At 41.7% G+C, this 22,373-nt stretch overlaps 1 protein-coding gene across 1 annotated transcript; it reads right to left on the reverse strand.

Annotated features, from left to right (window-relative positions):
• Positions 1–6,812: 6,812 nt before the first annotated feature.
• LOC130884117 (thymosin beta-4-like) lies at positions 6,813–6,959 on the reverse strand. Its single transcript, XM_057785087.1, has one exon. It carries the CDS (start codon positions 6,948–6,950, stop codon positions 6,813–6,815), a length of 138 nt encoding a protein of 45 aa, XP_057641070.1. The 5' UTR covers positions 6,951–6,959.
• Between the last annotated feature and the right edge of the window lie 15,414 nt (positions 6,960–22,373).

Genomic DNA, 22,373 nt, shown 5'->3' on the forward strand with positions numbered 1-22,373 from the left:
TTTTTATTTTTTCTTGTAAAGTTGTTCTATCATGCAGAGCAGTATTTTTGTTGTTGTTATTGTTTTACAACAGACAATAGATTCTTTAGTTGCTCTGGGAAGAAGTTTTCCATGGTGACAATGCCAGCCTTTGCCATACCTTTTGCATACTCCGGAAGGGAAAGGCATTCTGTTTGGATTATTCTTAGAAAAAAATTGTTTTTAGCAACGTCCTGCCCATAATCCTTTTTTAGGGATTTACTTGTTTACTGCAAATAAAACACCTGGCATTTTGATTTTTCTTCAAACTCTGGAAATCACCTCTCTCATCTAAGCATCATCATGATTATGAGATTCAATATTGACTGCATCTTGGGTCCATTCTTCTATGGGTGCCGATCTTCCCTTTAAAGGTCTAATTACCCTTTTGCATTGTGAATTAGTATTTTCAAAAGCCAAAGATTCAATAATTATTTGTCTGGTTTCTGAATTTGGTATCATTCTATTTACAACTAGAATCAATCTTTGTAAAAAAAAAATCAGTGAAAGTTTCTTTTGGGCCCTATATCACTTTAGTAAATGACTTAGTTCTCTTTCTGACTTCTTTAATTCTGTCTCAAGCATTCAAAGCAGCTGCATGACATAGAGCCAAGATGTGGTCATCACATACAGGCTGTCTTTGTACATGAGCATAATTGTTCTCTCCAAGGAGTTGGTCTTAGGACATTTCAATACTTCTAGCCCTATTTCATTGTTCAATGGTCCCAGCCTCATCTTTCTACTAGGTCCTCCACTGTAATTGAGGACCAGGCTCCAATACTTCTGTAGTCAAGTCTCTCTAGTCTTGTAGGATAATTCTGTTGCTAGTTGAGCATGAATTTAACATATGTCTCACAAAAGGTGAATGCATATCATCTTAGACTATCACTTCCTTAAATCTCCTCAAATCTAGCATTTCTATAGGAATCTAGTCAGCTCTTACACAGCCTTGGGGATACCTGTCATTTGGCAGTTCCAATAAGGTGACTGAATAAATTAAGGTTGGTTGTTTGAAAACCTTGGGCTGTTCCTCTCTAACCTTATAATGCAATGCTAAGATTGGTTCTCTTTTAAATTCTTCTGTATGGATCTGAATATCTCTATGATCTGTTTTATTAAGTTTTCCTAAGACTTGAATCTTGGCACTTATATCAGCCAACTTTTTTTTAAGGGATAAACTGAGAATGATCAAACCAATAAAGTTTATAATCAACATTATATAAATCCCGTCTTGGTTAGTTATCCGCTCATCTAATTGTTCCATTTTTAAACCATTCTCTGTGTAATCATACCAACTCCCTCCATCATAATAGTGTTTCCTATTTTTTAATGTGGGGAAAAAAACTCTCTTTTTTAAACTAATTCCCTCCTCTAAGAATTCCCGTTTGTCCCACCGAATCTGCTGTTGCTGATGGGGAAGATGACAGTAAAGTGTGAGGCTGAGTGTTGCTTCATAGAACAGTAGAAGCCCAAGCAGATTTTCACGGCAGCTACCTAGTCTGGACGCAGCCTGAGAAGGAGGAGAGGGAGCCACAGAACCAGTCGTCCACACAGGGAACGTGTGGAAGCTGGTGACTCTGGAGGCTTTTTGAGCCCAAGTGTCTGCGGGGTTTGCTCCAGAGAGGCTCCAACAGAAAAATCCCGGACTCACTCAGAGGGCTTGGGGAAAAAGGAGAAGGGAAACATAGCTGGTGGGACAATGACTCTGGCTGTGTGCAACTCTGGCCTGCACCAGTGACTGCAAAGCGACAGGCCAGCGGCTTTTTCATGAATTCATGCACCAGAATTTGGATGCCAGATGAAGCATGATCCTAATTGCCTTTGATGTATAAGAGCATCCCTAGTAGGGAAAAAGAAAAGACTAAGCAGTATTGTATTGATGCTGAGCCAACTCCATTTTGTAAGTCTTTCCTGTCTAAAATAGCGTTTTAGGGTAGACAGATATATTTACATTCTTAACGAATACTTAGTTAGACATTGTATCACTGTCGCAGAATGCCTGAGATGACTTAAAGAAAGAAATGATTTATTTGCTCAGCTTTTCAGAGGGTTCAGACGATCTGTGGTTGATTGGCAACATAGGCATGGGCAGAATATCACAGTGTTGGGGTTATGTGATGGAGCATGAAGGCAGGGGATGCAGAGGAAAAGGGGGCAATGTGAACGGATAAAACTGCTAAGGACGTGTTCTTGGTGACCTGCTTTCTGTAACTAGGCCCTACCTGGGTACCCAATTCATATCCAAACTGTTAAACTGTACCAGTTACTTTCTCATTGTTACAATATACCTGAGAAAAGCAACTTAAGGAAGGGACAACTTATTCTGGGTCACAGTTTGATATTATATATAGCCCATCATATCAGGGAAGACACGGCATCAGGAGCACGGGGTAGCTCAGATCCACAGTCAAGAGAGCAGGGAAATGTGAATGCTGATATTCCACTTACTTCCTCCTTTCTATTCAGCCTGGGACCCCAGTCCATAGAACAGTGTTACGTATTGTTAGAGTTGGTCTTTGTAGGATGAAAAGAGGTAAGAAAAAAACATCCTCCCCCTGCCTAGACCCAAGACCTGGGCCAAGGAAAAAAACCCCGACACTGACTTGATCCCAGGACAAGGGCTTGAAATTTCACCAATCCCTGAGTTTGCTGCAGAGTCAGGCTACAGAATCCCACCAATCCCTGAGCTCCCTGAGCACAAAAAATCCACCAATCCCAAACCACCCTGTAAAACTCCACCTCCAAAGAAACCCTATATAAACTTTGTGCCCTGTTCAGTTTGATGTTGTTTCTCATCTTAGGAAACCACTCTCCTGAATTTTTCCTTCCCCAAACATCTCTAGAGTGAGGTTTGTTGTATGGCATGATGTTTTTGCCTAAGCAGAGCCCAGCTATAACAACTTTTTCTGGAGTTGGATAGAGCAGAACTGTTACTCTGTGGGGGACCTGAGCAGAGCTCTAACTTTGCTGGGAAAAGCCTCCCCTGCTGTAGCAGAGATGTCACACTTTCATTGGGGAAACCTTATCCGGAAGTAGGGTGTAGGAGGAGGACACTTGTTTGTTCCGGCCACCCAGAACCAAAAATAACCATACAGAAACTGTATTAATTAAAACACTGCTTGGCCCATTAGCTCTAACTTCTTATTGGCTAACTCTTACATTTTAATTTAGCCCATTTCTAGTAATTTGTGATCACCAGCAAAGTTTCAGCACGTCTGTCTCTGGCTACTCCATGGCTTCTCTCTGACTCTACCCTTCTTCCTCCCAGTATATAGTTTATCTTTCCCCGCCTAGTTCTGTTTTTCCCTGCCGTAGGCTCAAAGCAGTTCTTTATTCATTAACCAATCAAATCAATACACAGATAGAAGAGAGCGGGTTGGCCCTTTGTCCCGGCCGCCCAGCTAGCTTACACCTGAAATAACCACACAGAAACTGTATTAATGAAATCACTGCCTGGCCCATCCATTATCCCTAGCCTCTTATTGGCTAACTCTCACATCTTGATTTAACACATTTCTAATAATCTGTATATCACCACAAGGTTGTGGCTTACTGGGAAAGATTCAGCATGTCTGACCTGGCGTCTCCATGGCAGCTCTCTGACTCTGCTTTCTTCCTCCCAGAATTCAGTTCTGTCTTCTCCACCCACCTAAGTTCTGCCCTATCAGGCCAAGCAGTTTCTTTATTGATTAACCAGTGAAAGCAATACATAAACAGAAGGACCTCCTACACCATTTCCCCTTTTCTGTTTAACCAAAAAGGAAGGCTTTAACTTTAACATAGTAAAATTACATATAACAAAACAGGTATCAAGCAAGACTTACAGTTACAATATTTTTTATCTACTTTCTTCAACTCCATCAAAGACTCCAAAAGGATATAATATTACCTAAGTTAACAGGAAGTACATTATAAGCAATTTCCCAAACTCTAGAAACAGAGACATCTCGCTACCTGGACAGTCACCCAAAGTTCTTCTGTACCATTGGGGCATCTCTTTTCAGCCTACTGGCCTATAGTATCTGGCAGACTTTTCCATGAAGCAGGAAATTTCAAAGACAGTTCTGCCTATACTGGCAGTTTGTCAGTTATATTTTCTGTGTCCTGAAGAATGTCTGGCAAACTCTTCTATGAAGCAAGAATCCCAAAGGATCATCTTACCTTTATGCAAGTTCAGCAGTCATTTCCCTGTGGGTCCTGCATGTCCAGTTCAGCAGTCCAGGCAAGAGCAGTTTGTTGTGCGGGGCTGTGGCGGGGCTGTGTCCAGCTACCCGGCTGCCCGCATGGCTAGCTTATGCCCCAAAATAATTACACAGAAACTATATTCTTTTAAACATTGCCTGGCCCATTAGTTATAACCTATTATTGGCTAGCTCTTACATACTGATCTAACCCATTTCTAATAATCTGTGTAACACCACAAGGTGGCTTACCAGGAAAGATCTTAACCTGCGTCTGTCTGGAGTGGGAGAATCATGGCGACCGCCTGACTCAGCTTCTTTCTCCCAGCATTCTGTTCTGTTTACTCCACCAACCTAAGGGTTGGCCTATCAAATGGGCCTAGGCAGTTTCTTTATTAATTAACCAATGAAAGCAACAGATTAGAAAGAAATCACTCCCACATCAGCAGTTTCTTGCCCAAATGGCTAACCAGCTCCATAAGGAGCCTCTTCAATGCCCATCTTCCTCTTGAAGTAGCTTGGTACTGCCAGGAACAGATGTGTTTCATTGTCATAAAAAGTCCTAAGTTATTAAAACATTTTAAATGGCACATTCTGTAGTCTTTGAAAGGTTTGAAGAATACCTATCTATCTGAAATACATCTCTGTACATATAGAAAATCTAACTAACATGACTACAAGCTTGACTGTTATAGTGACTCTCTACCTATATTTCTTAATTATATATTGTATTTTAAATGAGCTACACAATCACAATATCTTAATCAAAAGCAGAAATATATATATATATAACAAAATTGACCTAAAACTTGTATCAATAAACCATGATCCATACCAATGCAAAGTATCCATCTCTATAGCATATCCCCCTTTAAATATAAACAAACATTTATAGACAATATTTGGGAATAGGGAACAGTTCTGTCAAATTATGCATATATATGCATATTATATATATGCATATTTTAATATATATATATAATATCCCCTTTAAATGTAAAGAAACATTTACAAACAATATTTGGGAATATAGGCATAGTTCTCTCCAAACTTTTTCCTGCTGTTTATTCTTTGAAGGGTGTTTAAGGCAACCTTTCAGGAGGTCTTGTTCCATCGTACCACACCAGTCTGGAAGCAATCCAAAGGTTCTCATTCTTTGTGGAAACTAAAGAAGAATCTCTTTTCCAAAGCAATATATCCTTAGACCCAAATTTGGAAGTCATGATACCTTTATAATATACATGGTGATTTAGCTTAGCAGTCCATACAATGAAATGTCTCTCTGTACTTAGCTCTTTCACATCAAAAAATTCATAGAAATCACAGTAATACGCACAATCCAGACTTTCTGTATATATCCCATCTTTATGTGACTTATTTTTACTCTATTACTTTTTAATATTTATTTTATTATCTTTACTCCTTTAATCTATGACTATCTGTACTCTGTCTTTTAAAAGACTACCTTTTTTTAAAAAAAAATTTTACTTCTTTTCCAACCCTCTATACTCTTTTTATTCTCTCTTCCAAGCCTACATAAATTTATCCAACACTGTGACCCATTTAGAGGTCTTTTATGTCTGAATCTGTCCTACTGTCTATCTGTAATTCTTTATTGTCCAGGAGCACTTCTTAAAATGCTAAGTGCTTCTGAAAAACATAAGCTGTGTCATTGCTAGGGGAAATATGGCATTGCCTGCATGCCCTTCCCAGTCCAGCATGGCAGAGCCACTCATCGCCTCTGAGAGTTACCATGCACACCACCCCACTTTCAGGCATGCAACCAGTCCATGTCACCATTAAGTAAGCTGCAGCAGTCTGCTCACAAACCCCAGTCAAATGTTCTGTAGGAAGACCTCCTGCCTGAAGGAGTCAGAGTTTGCACTGGCCGAATGGCCCAGAAAGCCAGCATTTGAAAATGGTGTGGCTTTTTTCCTGCTATGGCTGAATCAGGAAAACCTCTCTTAAAGGAGCTGTGGCATGCCACTAGTAAACAGCAAGAAGCTGTGTTAAACTCTGTATTTTTGTGTCTAGAATTAAGCTCTCTCAGTTTTTTAAGTGGATTTTAGTTTGCCCCACGTTGGGCACCAATTTGTAGGAGGAGGCTGCTTGTTGGTCTTGGCTGCCCAGAACTAAAAATAACCACACAGAAACTATATTAATTAAAACATTGTTTGTCCCATTAGCTATAACTTCTTATTGGCAAATTCTTACATCCTAATTTTTTTTCAGGTTTTAAAACATTTTATTTGCATATTAAAAATTGTGCATTCCAATAATTAAAATCATTTAAACAAAAAATGGCATTCTGATTAAACTGCATTTTATATCCTGTAGGACATCTGGGACCATCTTGAATTTTACTCTGTATTTCACTGCCTCCCACCCAACTTTTTCCTTCACCAACATGCAAGTTGTCTTCCCTCCCTGCCAGCCATCCCGACAGATGGGTGGGAGAGGCAGGGGAGGCCTTCCTGGTCAGTAGTTCTGATGTGAAAGGAGCAGCACAATCATTTAAATGTGATCCAACTTCTTTGCATCTTACAAAGTTAAACAGCTAAAAGAAGTAAAATAAGTAAAATAAGGAGGCAATGCAGATTGGCGACTTTCGTCTCATTGCGATTCACCAGCTTGCTTCTCCTGTTCAATTGTTTCTTTTGGAGGCAGAGGATTGTTCTCTTGCATTTCTGTCTTCTTCAATTTCGACTTATCAAATTTCTCGATCTCAGCCATATCGGGTTTGTCAGACATGGTTGCCGGAAGGACCTGAGTGAAGAGTGCAAACAAAGAGAGTCTGATCTGCTCAGAGGCCGCCACCGATTCTCACATCTTAGTTTAACCCATTTCTAGTAATCTGTGCATCATCACGAGTCATGGCCTACCAGCAAAGTTTCAGCACATCTGTCTCCGGCTACTCCATGCCTCTCTCTGACTCCGCCCTTCTTCCTCCCAGCACACAGCCTACCTTTCCCCGCCTAGTTTTGTTCTTTTCTGCCATAGGCTCAAAGCAGTTTTATTTATTTATTAACCAATCAAAGCACACACAGACAGAAGGACCTCCCACACCAGTAGGAGCGTAAACTGCTATGTTTATGGTGAGTTTGTGGTATTCCTTGGCACCCGCCTGCCAAGATACCTTTCCACCCAAGCTACAGTGCTTATGGTCTCCCTCCCTCAATTAACCCTACCTAGAAAACCCTTCAGTCACACCCAGGGGTTTGTCTCCAAGGCAATTGTAGTATGACAATCAATATTATCCATCACACAAACCTCAACTCTATGGAGTATGCTTATATGCTAAGTTCAGTGTTAAGTAAACAGAATTCAGCAGTGAGCAAGTCATATGGTCCTCATTTCTATGGTTTCACAGTCAGAGTACAAATGGCTAGCCCAAGGCCACAAACTTCGTGTTGAAGAAGGGGATCCCCTCAGATGCATCATTCCTACATTTAAAACATTTTCCATGGAAAATTGAGGGTCACAAATGGAAACTATAACCATGTTTGGCAAATAAAACCATCAGGCACTGAATTTGGGTTTTAGGGCCAGACTGGGTCCAATCATGTATGAAATGCCCGACACCCACAAGAATGGTTGGATCCCCAGCCAAGCTTTTCATTCTGGCCAAAGAACGAACTCCGAAAGCCCTGACAAGTTTCAGCAGCTCACTAGAAAACAGCATGGTTTTTCTGGATGGGGCAGCATCGCCTACCCAGTGGGTCTTGTCCATGTTGTGCAAATGTTTCATGCACCAGGTAGATCCTACAGTGAGCAACAGTATCCACATGGGCACTCTGAGGTCCAGACTTGTTCAGCTCAGCACCCACACCTCATTCCTAACTGAGCTGCATTTAAACCTCTGTGTTTCTCTCTAGACTGTAGGATCTCAGCAGAGAAAAATATGTTCTAAATCCTTCCCTCTCCACCCTCACCCTGGAATTTAGCAGTCAGAACAGAGCTCAGCAATGTTTTTTTTTCTTGCCTTGATTTGAGGAGTAATGTGTATACTCCTATGCCAGTCACTCAGACATACAAGGGCAGGGAGTCATTGGGATTTAATGGCACATTGAGATGTGCTGCATGGCTTGTACTGTACCATACAGTGCAAGTACAAAAGTGGCCACACTGCTTTCTGCTCTATTCTGCAATGTCATGTATAATAAATTATACTGCAACCCACCAAGGCAGGAACGATGGATCAGAGTATTAAGAAATAGAGGCCAATTTCAGCTCGGGAGAAAGAGAAAGAAATGGGGAGATATTTCCTGATGTGATGGTGTATCTATGTTTAAACTGGACTTCAGCAACTTCTTCTTCTTCTTCTTCTTCTTCTTCTTCTTCTTCTTCTTCTTCTTCTTCTTCTTCTTCTTCTTCTTCTTCTTCTCCTTCTCTTCCTCCTCCTCCTTCTCCTCCTCCTCCTCCTCCTCCTCCTCCTCCTTCTCCTCTTCCTCATCCTTCTTCAAGACAGTGTTTCTCTGTAACTTCGAAGCCTGTCCTGGAACTAGCTTTTTTTTTTTTTTTTTTTTTTTTTTTTTTTTTTTTTTTTTTTTTGGTTTTTCGAGACAGGGTTTCTCTGTGGCTATGGAGCCTGTCCTGGAACTAGCTCTTGTAGACCAGGCTGGTCTCGAACTCACAGAGATCCGCCTACCTCTGCCTCCCAAGTGCTGGGATTAAAGGCGTGCGCCACCACCGCCCGGCTGGAACTAGCTTTTATAGACCAGGCTGGCCTCAAACTCATAGAGATCCACCTGCCTCTGCCTCCCGAGTGCTGGGATTAAAGGTGTGCACTACCACTGTTGTGGGAGCTGTGGGCCTCTTCCCACAGCTTGGCTTCTGGCCACCTGGCTAGCTTATGCCCCAAAATAACAGCACACAAACTGTATTCTTTTAAACACTGCTTAGCCCATTAGCTCTAGCCCTTACTGGCTAATTCTCATATCCTGATCAACCCATCTCTAATAATCTGTGTAGCACCAGTCTTACCAGGAAAGATTCAGCATGTCTGACCTGGCGGCTTGCTTTATCACGTCTGGCTCTGAGAGGAGCTGCCCTGCATCTGAGTTCACTTTCTCTTCCTCCCAGCATTCTGTTCTGTCTACTCCGCCTATCTAAATTCTGCCCTATCAGATGGGCCAAGGCAGTTTCTTTATTGACCAATGAAATCCCACATCATTTCCCCTTTTTCTGTTTTAAAAAGGAAGGCTTTAACTTTAACATAGCAAAATTACGCATAACAAAACAGTTATCAAGTAAGAATTACAATATTTACATCTATTTTATCTTTATCATAACTAAGGAAAACTATAACTATATATTCTTCAACTCCACCAAAGACTCCAGAAGGATATAATATTACCTAAGCAAACAAGAAATAAGCAACTTCCAAACTCTAGAAATCACAGAGACATCTGGCTGCCTGGACAGTCACCCAAAGTTCCTCTGTACCGTTGGGGCATCCATTTTCGGCCTACAGGCCCATAGTATCCAGAGACATTTCCATGAAGCAGGAAATTTCAAAGGCAGTTCAGTCACTATCTGCTGTATCCTGCTTAATATAGACTTATATAGACTTAATACAGACTTAATATAGACTTAATACAGACTCTTTCATGAATCAAGAACCCCGAAAGATCATCTCACCTTTAGGCAAGTTCAGTAGTCCTCTCTCTGCGGGTTCTCTGTGTCCAGTTTATGCAATATTCCAGGCAAGAACAGTTTCTTGCCCAAATGGCTATCAAACTCCATAAGGTGCCTCTTCGATGCCCGTCTTCTTTCTTCTTGAAGTAGATTGGTGCTGCCAGGAGCAGACGTGTCTCATTGTCATGAAAAACCCTAAGTTATTAAAACATTTAAAATGCCATATTCTATAATCTTTAAAAGATATGAAGAATGCCTATCTAAAATATATCTATGTACATCTAGAAAATCTAACTAACATGACTATTATGATTATCTATTAACAACCTATATACATTACATTTTAAAATGAACTACACAATCACAATACCTTAATTAATATCAGAAATACATATACATATAACAAAATTGTCCTTAAAATACATACCAATGCAAATTATTCATACCTATATCATATCCCCCTTTAAATGTAAAAGAACATTTATAAACTATATTTGGGAATATGGGTGCAGTTATTTCTCTCCAAACTGCTTCCTGCTGAATGGGGGCATCGTTAATTAGGTCTTTCATGGTATAACCTGTGTGCCAGGGTCATCTCAGTTGGCAGTTGAGTGAAGTAATTTTTGAGGGTGTTCACAGCAACCTTTCAGGAGGGTGTGGTTTATCATACCATATTGGGATAGAAACAATCCAAAGAGTCTCATCCTCTGTGAAAACAAAAGAAACTCCTTTCCAAAGCATCATGTCCTTAGATTCAAATTTTAAAGTCAAGGTATTTTCATAATATCTATCTTGGATAAGTTCAGCAGCATTTATAAACAAATATCTTTTAGCAACTGTTGCTCTTTCCTCAGCATTCAAGCAATTCAAAGAGAACATAATAGCATACAGTATCATGATTCTCATTGTAGAACTGGGCAGTGGTGGCACACGCCTTTAATCCCAGCACTCGGGAGGCAGAGGCAGGCGGATCTCTGTGAGTTCGAGACCAGCCTGGTCTACAAGAGCTAGTTCCGGGACAGGCTCCAAAACCACAGAGAAACCTTGTCTCGAAAAATCAAAAAAAAAAAAAAAAAGATTCTCATTGTATTTTCCATCTTTGTGTGGCTTTATTTTAACCTCTATTCCATTTATTTTTACTTTTATTTTTTGCTTTTTGAGACAGGTTCTCTGTATATCTTTGACCTGGAATAACTCTGTCAACCAGGTTGTCCTTGAACTCTCAGAGATCCTTCTATCTCTGCCTTCCAGGCATTGGGATTAAAGGCGTGTGCTACCACATCTTGAAGTCACAGAGGTCAATCTCCCTCTGCCTCCCAAGTGTTGGGATTAAAGGTGTGTACTACCACACCCAACTACTTTCTTTCTTCCTTTTTTTACTTTTAAGAACTTTAACTTTTAGCCTGCATATATTTTTAAACACACTGTAAATCATTTAAAGGTTTTCTTTGCCTTTGAATCTCTCTTTACTGTATATCTCTCTTTTTCTGACCACACGAACCTTTAAATTACTGACCAATATGGGTAGGATTAAAGCTGTGGCTTTGATGGCTGGATTCAGCCCATTCCTTAGCTTTCCAGCCTCATGGCGGAGGTATCGCTGGAGCCATTTTTATTGCCACAACTCTGTGGTGTTTCAAAGTCCCTGCCAGCAAGCAAGCTGCAGCATTCTGCTCACAGACCACACTCATTCAGACTGCCTGCCTGAGTCAGAGTTTGCCCTGGCAGGACGGCCCAGAAAGCCAGCATTTTAGAACAGCACACCTTTTTTTTTTTTTTTTTTTTTTTTTTTTTTGCTATGGCCAAAACCAAACAAGCATTCAGTCGGCTCTTATCAACACCATTTAAGTGTTTCATGGCAGGACCTCTTAAGAACTACAGGGTTTTGCAGCGAAAGCTGAGTCAGGAAGCCTCTCTTAGATGAGAGCACTTGCTTGCCTCTAGCAAGCAGAGCAGACCCGAGAAATTGCTGCTACCACGTTGGGCGCCATTCTGTTTTGGGAGCTGCAGGCCTCTTCCCACAGCTCGGCTCCTGGCTGCCTGGCTAGCTTATGCCCCAAAATAACAGCACACAAACTGTATTCTTTTAAACACTGCTTGGCCCATTAGCTCTAGCCCTTACTGGCTAATTCTCATATCCCGATCAACCCATCTCTAATAATCTGTATAGTACCAGTCTTACCAGGAAAGATTCAGCATGTCTGACCTGGCGGCTTGCTTTATCGCGTCTGGCTCTGAAAGGAGCTGCCCTGCATCTGAGTTCACTTCCTCTTCCTCCCAGCATTCTATTCTGGCTATCTAAATTCTGCCCTATCAGATGGGCTAAGGCAGTTTCTTTATTGACCAATGAAATCCCACATCACACCACCACCTGGCTTCCGCCTCATGCTCCTCCTCCTTCTCCCCCTCTCCTTCTTCCTCATCTTCCTCCTCACCCTCCTTTTTTTTTGTTTTTGTTTTTCGAGACAGGGTTTCTTTAGCTTTGGGGCCTGTCCTGGAACTAGCTGTTGTAGACCAGGCTCACAGAGATCCACCTGCCTCCTGAGTGCTGGGATTAAAGGCATGTGCCACCATTGCCCGACCCCCCCCCCTTTTTTTTAAAGAGTCTCTTGTTCAAGGGCAAATGAGGAAGATTCACACTGTCTCTCTCAATTGGAGTTCCTCTCCCCACCTCAGGTAATGAAGGAGATGTACCAAGAGGTTTATACCTTTCTCTTCTGCAGAGTGGACCAGCAGTCCAGGAGCTTCTCAATTCCTTCTGGAATCTCTACAGCTCCCTGACCAGGGTTAACTCTGAAGGTGGTACTCAAGATATTTAAGAGGTTAGAGAAAAGATATGATAGAAATGATTTATCACTAATTCTGAAAACAAATTTAGTACACAGTCTTACTGTTCAGTAAATAAGATGGTGGTACTGGAGTAATCTAGCAATTTTTATTTAGGTTATTAGGTTCCCATGAATTTTTACAGATGTGAAACTAATCTTCAATTACACTATGATAAAAACACTTGACTTAGCAACAGAGCCATATTTATTGTTATTGTGTCAAGGTACTATATTGTGAGTTTGTTCAGATGAATGTCTTAAATCCTTAAATCATTCATTTTCTTGAGATTCCAATGAACATGTGTTTGATCATATGGTCCCAATCCAGCATCAACCACCATGCGTTCCCCTTCATGATGAACCCCAAACTGGCCTCTCCAGTCTGAAATTGCTTTAGTTAGTCATTTTATCATAGCAATGAGAAAGGAAACCAATTAACTATGTGGGTGTAAACAAATTTTATGCAAGTATACATGTTCAGGTAAAAACACACATTGTAGGTTTTTAATTGAAGAGAGAAATGACATCTTCAAAGAGATACAAAACAAATTTCCTTTGACTAATCTGAAAGAATCAAGCCAATGTTCAGGCTGGAGAGGCTAATTTGGGGCTCATCATGGTGGGGAAAGCATGGTGGTTGATATTGGACTGGGGACCATATGTTTAAACATATGAACCTGCAGGGGACACCAGATTGAGACCATAAAAGGCAGCAACTTTTTAAACTCACTTTTCCTCTTCCTAATTCTTTTCCTTTCACTATGCTTTCTATTCCTTTCTGTTTTATGTTAGTAATACCACAGAACGTTAGTCCCTAGGGTGCACTGAGCAAGTATTAGGAATTGGAGATGTGTTGAGTTAGACTACAAGGGGCAGTAGGTTCACACCACAGCAGAAGGACACAGGCAGATGCAGAAAGCCTCGAGCCTTGATGAGATCAACACTGTGGACAGTTCCCAAGACCCTGGCTAGTCAGAACTAGATCAGGTCAAAGGAAGCTTTCAGCACAGGTCGTGTTAGACCCCAACTCTGGGATGCTAACTCCTCAGGAGGGTCGCCCCATGGAACCACTCACCAGTCCAGTTGATGCAAAAGTAAGAGGAATTTTATTCTCGTTTGCACAAACAGACTCCTCAGTCAGGCGAGGGAGAGACGCCCTGACTAGCTATTACAAGCTACTTTTAAAAGCAAAAAACAAAACAAAACAAAACCCCACATATTCAGGGAGGGGGTACAGTGGGTTGTTTGTCAAACGCAGGGATTGGCTCATTTTAAGGGCATTTACTATGATTGGTTATGTCAAAGGCGGGATGGGCGATTGCTGGGTCAGGCGAAGGACAGGGAAGCACCCGCAGGCTGTTGGAAAACATCCAACATTCTAGTCAACAGGCAGGGTGGGGTCATGACTAGTTCACAAAAACATGTTTTCTCTAGTTCACAAAAACATGTTTTCTTCAGTAGTAGGTAAAAGAATGCTACCTACTGCTTACTCTGACAGGAAGTGTGTGCCTTGTGATGACAACACTGTAAATTTGTCCACGAAGTAAACTTTACTACTCTTCTACATGGTCTTAACACATCAGATTGTAGCTGATCAGAGGTTCCATTGCTAGGTGTCACACAATAAAAAATTTTGTCGGTGTCAAGGGATGATCAAGGATATTAGTTTCTTCCAGGCAAAACTTAAACCAGTACATCCTTCAGGAAGAAGCTCTGGAAACAGTTTCCATTAGAATTGGCACTCTCTCTTCTGACCCACTCCCTCCCGTGGTACCTCAGACACATTTTACCACAGCTTCTACAACTTGCTGTATGTTCTTCACACTTTCTCCCGTGGTACTGTAGACCTCCTTCAGAGTGGACCACCTGAGACATTAGATACTCTATGAATTCTGTTGAATAGATTCTGGGGAGCTACATGAGTCAGTACTGGGGACAAGCTTCTATGATCAAACCCTGGCCAGGAAGACCAGCAAAAACGCTCCATAATTCCTGACTATAAGCTCCTTTTCTGTGTTCTTGAAGAATATAGCTAAAGCGATAACTTATCAAATAGGGGAAATGATTCCTGACTGTCTATCTTTTCCACGTTGCTTACTGGCTATCAGGATGACGTTGAAATGGCACCATGGAAGCCACTGGACAGTGTAGTGAATCTGGGCTGTCAAATGTTCAGTGTTTCCAAGACTAAAGATGGAAATCCTCCAGATATAAAGCAAGGGGTGTAGAGCTGTGTGTGATGCCTCAGGCATATGATCCCAGCACTTGGGAGACAGGAGTTCCAGGCCAGACTGGGCCACAAAGTGAATCCTGGGCTGTCCTAAAGTAGGGAGTAAGAGCCCTGTCTCAAAAGCAAAAACCAAACAAACACAAACTAAATAAGTAAGAAAAAATATAAAGGGCAGATGAGACTCTGAATATCTTTGTGAGGCTGCCCTGGAGAGTCTGACTAGTTCTGGAAGCTAGATAGTGATCTTGAAGGCAAGTCAAACCCTTGCACTAGAAGGAAACCATCTCTTGATTGACAGGAGAGTAGTCCTTGTTTACATTAATCCTAGATCCCTGTAGCAGGCTGAGTTTAGGTATGCCATCAACACAACATCAACTCCAACCCAAAGAAACAGCAATTTTTTTAGAAATTATTATTTATTTTTATTTGTATGAGTGTTTTACCTGCATGTATGTCTGTGCACTGCATGTGTGCTTGGTACCCTGGAAGTCATATTCTTTGAAACTGGAGTTATGTGGGTGTTGGAAATGGAACCTGGCCTTCTATAAGGGCAATAAATATTCTTAGCTGCTAATATATCTTTCTACCCCTGGAAGTATCAATATTTAAGCCAAAAAGGCATTGTAAAAGCCAACTGTGATTTAGTAGCCTGATTGAGATCCTCTTTGTTACTGACCCCAGCAGGATTTGTATCAGGTAAAACACCACAACCAATAACAAATCTATGGAAGAAAACATTTATTTTGACTTGCAGTTCCAGAGGGGGAGTTTAAAACGGTGGGGAAGGCATAATAACAGGCAGCCAGAGGATGAGACTGAGAGATCACATCTTCAGTCATAAACAGCGATAAGAGAGAGCAAACTGGGAGTCGGGTGAGACTATGAACTCTCAAAGCCCACTCCCAGTGACATGTTTCCTCTAGCAAAGCCACACCTACTAACAATTCCATAACATCCCCAAACAGGCCCATGAGTTAGGGACCAAGCACTCGAATACCTTAGATATTTCTCATTTAAATCATCCCAACTCTGATTACAGAAATCCTTTTCTGAGAAGTTTATGCCTTGAAATGTTAGTTGTGTCCTAAGGATTTGGATTTAGTGTTACATGCTCATTACAGATTGAGAGAATAAAACCAGGTGCAGATTAGGAAAAGAAAAAAGCCAATTAAACAACTGAGCAGGATTAGACCTGTTTTGTAAGGACATTTAAGATTCACAATAATCACAAGTCATCAGTTCTACTTCCTAAAACCATAGAGACATTGTGGTGGTTTGAAAGAAAATGGCCTCCAAAGGGAGTGGCACTATTAGGAGGTGTGGCCTTGTTGGAGCAGGTGATGTGTCACTGTGGGGGCAGACTTTGAGGTCTTATATGCTCAAGCCACACCCAGCAAGGCAGTTCTTTCTGTTCCCTGTCAGCTCCCTCTCCCGCACCATGTCTGCCTGCATGCTTCCATGTCCAACATGATGATAATGGATTAAACTTGTAAGTCACACAACTAAGTGTTTTTCTGTATTAGAGTTGCCATGGTCATGGTGTCTCTTCACGGCAAGAGAAACCCTAACTAAGACAAATATCAAACATTTGAATGGGAGACTGCACAGAACAAATGCTTCTTAAAATGCACACACTGTGGACCCACTCCAGTTTTATCTCATGAGACTGTTAATGCTTTCATATAGATTTACAAAACTTGTCATGCATAACATAAATAATTATTGTTATGGCTTAGATATGAAACGTCCCAAAGATTCAGTTATTGAAGCCATGGTTCCTGCCCTGTAATGCTAGTTTAGAAGGTTCTGGAAACTTTTGGAGGTGGGGACTACTTGGAGGAGTTAGAACCCTGGAATTCTGGGGTAATTCTTGAAGGTATCTCCTTGACCTAGCCTTTCCTGTTTCCCGTTGCTTTCAAGCTGCCATGAGCTGAAGAAGCTCTGTCATCATACACATGTGCTGCTGAATGTTCTGCCTGAGAACACGGAGCCAAAGGGCCATGGAATGTTGCGGGAGGTCCTTCCGCTCCTCCAGCCAATAGCCGCTGAGATACCAGCCCATTGGGGCGTGGTCTCTTTCCCTTTAAAAAAGCAGCTACTTCCTTCTTCGCTCTCTTTACTTCCTGCTCCGGTTCCAGCGACTAGACTTCTTCCTAATTGCGCAGAGGGCTGTTGTCTGGGATGGTGATCTGTAAGTTTCTTCCCCTTTAAATAAATACCACCCTATTAATCATAATTCCAGACTGGTGTGGGATTGTTTATGACTTACGCCTTCATCTGGTGCCCAATGTTTGGATTTAGGACCCCTCCTTCCCCCGCTCGGCTGCCTGCCGCCAGTTCGGCCGTGGCCTGTGCCTTGCGGCCTGTGCCTTGTGCATGGAGCCAGCAGTTTAACATAAATCATTACGCAGTGGCTTTTCTTGCTGCAGTTCTTTATATTTTCCCTTTAGACACCTAAGATTGACTTCAAGTCCCCACGCAGCCTATCGTTTGCTTCCCTACATGGATTTAAACTCCACAGGCCCGCGTAGTCTCTGCCCACGTGGTTTGCTCTTTTCTGAGTCGTTTTCAAATCTCCCTTGCAAGCGCAGCTCTTAAGCAGCACGAACCAGAGCACGCGGTTACCGGTTGCCAAAAGCTGCAACCCCTCGGGACGACTCTGTCACGTGGAGGCATACACAGCTTCCGGGTTACTCTTCTCTACCCCTGGATTCTGGGTTTATGGTTCCGTGTACGGAATTGATTTAATTACATTTACTTTGTTGAGCAACTTGCATTTCCCAGTTTTTAACAATTACTAGGCAGACACTGAAACAGGACCCTGTTTTCGTCGCGACTTGGCAACAGCGCCACCTGCTGGATGATAGGTAATATGGCAGTTTTCGTTTCCAACACAAATTTTACTGTTTTGGTTACCAAAACAATGGGTTATATCATGCAAGGTTTATATGACTATGGGGATAACTTAATTTACTGGTTACTAGGTTTCAGTATTCTTTTGAATATTCTATCATTTAGGAAGAATAAGGCACTCCTAAGAACCATACAATCTTTACTAGAAACTCATGCAGATCAGGAGATTCAGGATTCAAAAGAGACAATAATAAAAAGACTTGAAATGATTGAAGAAATTATTGGAGCTGGTGAACAGAGTAAGAAGGCACAAGGATAGGATACAATGCCACCACCAGCTATTAGAACTGGCTTACCCAGGGTTTTAGCGACATACCCTGTAATTCATTCTGACAAAGCGTCAACTTCTAAAGGCTCAAAGGGAGTCAGAGAAGCTAGATGGATGCCAATAGCAATGAATGATTTAAAGAAATTAAGCAAGCTATTGTTACCTTTGGCTTGCACTCTGCCTATGTTAAGGAAATGATAAGGACTTGGGCTTCTAATGCTAGAGCTACCCCCCACGATTTCCATCAGTTAGTGTCTGCAGTTTTAGATAATGGACCTTCCTTGATGTTTGGAATCTATTTCAGAGAAGAATCCAAACATATGGAACAGCAAGGAAGAGCAAAAGGTGTGGAGGTTTCCCAAGATCAAATTCTTGGTGCAGGAGAATATGCTGACCCACAGGTCCAAGCTCTTTATGATGATGAAGTACTGTGTTTATGTCACCAAGCAGCTTTAAATGCTTGGAATAGGCTACAAGATCCAGCAAAAAGGGTTGAATCATATACCAGAATTAGGCAGGGACAGAGAGAACCCTTTATTGACTTTTTGCAAAGATTAATTAAGGCTCTGGACATAGGGGTAACAGACCCAGAAGCTAGATGACTACTTCTTGAATCTCTAGCTTTTGAGAATGCAAACATAGAATACAAAAAGATAATTGGGCCTTTAAAGTTTAGATCAGCACCTATGGATGAATGGATTCAACATACAATGAATGTTGAGACGTTTAGCTATAATGATGAATCTTGGGTAGGAGAAGCGATTTCCAAAGCAATGAGGAGACATCAAAATGCCAGGTGTTTTAATTGTGGTAAATTAGGACATCTGAAAAGGGATTGCAGGCAAAGGATTTCTAGGGATAATATCCCTTCTGTGAATGACAAAAATAGGAGACCTCTGCCTTCAGGTGTATGTAGGAGATGCGGTAAAAGCCGACATTGGTCCAACGAATGCAGGTCAACAACAGACAGACAAGGCAACCCGATACCATCGGGAAACTCCTTGAGGGGCCTCTCACAGGCCCCCAAGCCAACAGTGGCCCAGTCATTCCCAATCACAGTGGAGAACGTGCCTCACCAAGAAAATTAAAAGCTCCAATTTCTGCTGTAAAAAATATTACTGGTCTAAATGATGAATTACGCATGGAGGATGAGTCAAAAAACCCAGTAGGACAGAGTAAATGTATATTTTGGCAGACTTCTTTTTTTAAATTTTTTTTCCACCTGCTCCCCGTTTCCCATTTCCCTCCCCCTCCTCCCACATATTGCCCCCTCCCCCAACTCTCCTTCCCCTACCCCCACCCCTTTTCTACTCCCCCCACTCCATTCCCCCTCCCTCTTGATACTGAAGAGCAGTCCAAATTCCCTGCCCTGTGGGAAGACCAAGGTCCTCCAACTTCTATCTAGGTCCAGGAAGGTGAGCATCCAAACAGGCTAGGCTCCCACAAAGCCAGTTCATGTATTAGGATTGAAACCTAGTGCCATTGTCCTTGGCTTCTCATCAGCCTTCATTGTCCGCCATGCTCAGAGAGTCCAGTTTCAACCCATGCTTATTCAGTCCCAGACCAGCTGGCCTTGGTGGGCTCCCAATAAATCAGATCAACTGTCACAGTGGGTGGGTGCACCCCTCGTGGTCCTGATTTCCTTGCTCATGTTCTCCCTCCTTCTGCTCCTCATTTGGACCTTAAGAGCTCAGACCATTGCTCCAAATTGGGTCTCTGTCTCTGTCTCGATCCATCGCCAGATGAAGGTTCTAAGGTGATATGCAAGATATTCATCAGTATAGGATAGGGTCATTTCAGGTTCCCTCTCCTCAGTTGCCCAAGGTACCAGCTGGGGACATCTCCCTGGACACCTGCGAGCCCCTCTAGAGTCAAGTCTCTTGCCAACCCTAAGATGGCTCCCTTAGTTAGGGTATATACTTCGCTGCTCCCGTATCCACCCTTCCTATATCCCAACCATCCCATTTCCCCAAGCTCCTCCCATCCTCCCCTTCTCACATTTCTCACCCCATTTCCCCTTGCCCCAATGCCACCTCACCTGTAAGTTCCCAGTTTTTGCCCGGCAATCTTGCCTACTTCCCCTATCCAGGCAGATGACTATACATATTTCTTTGGGTTCACTTTCTTATTTAGCTTCTCTAGGATCACAAATTATATGCTCAATGTCCTTTATTTATGGCTAGAAACCAATTATGAGTGAGTACATCCCATGTTCCTCTTTTTGGGTCTGGAATACCTCACTCAGGATAGTGTTTTCTATTTCCATCTATTTGCATGCAAAATTCGAGAAGTCATTGTTTTTTACCGCTGAGTAGTACTCTAATACGTATATATTCCCCACTTTCTTCATTCATTCCTCCATTGAAGGGCATCTAGGTTGTTTCCAGGTTCTGGCTATTACAAACAATGCTGCTATGAACATAGTTGAACAGATACTTTTGTCATATGATAGGGCATCTCTTGGGTATGTTCCCAAGAGTGGTATTACTGGATATTGGGGTAGGTTGATCCCAAATTTCCTGAGAAAATGCCACACTGATTTCCAAAGTGGTTGCACAAGTTTGCATTCCCACCAGCAATGGATCAGTGTGCCCCTTCCTCCACAACCTCTCCAGCAAAGGCTATCATTGGTGTTTTTGATTTTAGCCATTCTGACAGGTGTAAGATGGTATCTCAAAGTTGTTTTAATGTACATTTCCCTTATCGCTAAGGAGGTTGAGCATGACCTTAAGTGTCTTTTGGCCATTTGAATTTCTTTTGTTGAGAATTCTCTGTTCAGTTCAGTGCCCCATTTTTTAATTGTAACCCAATTAAAATTAGCATTTTAAAGTCTAGTTTCTTGAGTTCTTTATATATTTTGGAGATCAGACCTTTGTCTGTTGCAGTGTTGGTGAAGATCTTCTCCCAGTCAGTGGGTTGCCGTTTTGTCTTAGTGACAGTGTCGTTTGCTTTACAGAAGCTTCTCAGTTTCAGGAGGTCCCATTTATTCAATGTTGTCCTTAATGTCTGTGCTGCTGGGGATATACGTAGGAAGTGATCTCCTTGGCAGACTTCTATTAATGTTCAAAGACCAAAGCTAAGAGTCTGTATAAATGGCACTTTTATTGAAGGCTTATTAGACACAGGTGCAGATGTAAGTATCATTACTCCAGAATCTTGGCATCCGAATTGGCCTCTTCAAGAGGTAGATGTTCAGTTCCTGGCCATTGGAACCCTATCTCGTGTAAAACAAAGTACAAGATGGGTTGAATGCATAGGGCCTGAAGGGCATATAGGAAGACTAAGGCCATATATTGCCAATATTGCAATAAATTTATGGGGCCGTGACCTGCTACAGCAATGGAATACCCAGATTAACATTCCTGTAGTTCCAGTAACTCATAATTCTGGGAAGGATATGATGAGATATTATGGGAAAAGGTCACCAGCCATTCAGGCTGTACAAGAACATACAGCAAATACCAAACCTTTAGAGGTACCAACAGCCCTACCTTTAAAATGGCTGAGAAGCCAATATGGATCAAACAGTGGCCTCTAGCTGAAGATAAATTACAGGCATTGGAACAGCTGGTGCAAGAGCAACTAGATGCTCACCATATTGAAGAATCAACCAGCCCTTAGAATTCTCCTGTGTTTGTTGTAAAAAAAGAAATCCGGTAAATGGAGAATGGTGACAGATTTAAGAGCTGTCAAGGTAATTAAACCTATGGGCCCACTACAATCTGGAATTCCTTTGCCTTCTCTATTACCAAAAGGATAGCCTCTTACAGTTATTGATTTGAAAGATTGTTTTTTCACTATACCGTTACAAGAAAAGGATAGAGAAAAATTTGCCTTCACAGTGCCTACTTATAATAATTCTCAGCCTAATAGGAGATATCAATGGACTGTCCTCACACAGGGGATGCTCAATAGTCCTACATTGTGCCAATATTTTGTAAGTAAGCCATTGGAAATAATTCGTAAACAATTCCCCAAGTCCATAATTTATCATTACATGGATGACATCTTGTTATCTGATTCAAATAAAGATACTTTAGAAAAGATGTTTGAAGAAGTAAAGAAAGTCTTGCCTAGGTGGGGATTACAAATTGCCCCTGAAAAGATTCAAAGAGGAAATTCTATTAATTATTTAGGTTACAGAATAGGGTTAGAGAAAATTAAAACGCAAAAGGCACAAATTAGGTGAGACCGGTTAAAGACTCTTAATGACTTCCAAAGATTGTTAGGAGACATTTCCAGTCTATGACCAGCTGTTGGGATAACACCTGATCTAATAGTTCATTTAAACAAAACCT

Source organism: Chionomys nivalis, chromosome 11, assembly GCF_950005125.1.
Source record: "Chionomys nivalis chromosome 11, mChiNiv1.1, whole genome shotgun sequence".
Taxonomy (NCBI): domain Eukaryota; kingdom Metazoa; phylum Chordata; class Mammalia; order Rodentia; family Cricetidae; genus Chionomys; species Chionomys nivalis.

Bases quoted from the DNA above. Each gene is read 5' to 3' on its own strand.
- LOC130884117 (XM_057785087.1), bottom strand. From the start codon at position 6,950: ATGTCTGACAAACCCGATATGGCTGAGATCGAGAAATTTGATAAGTCG.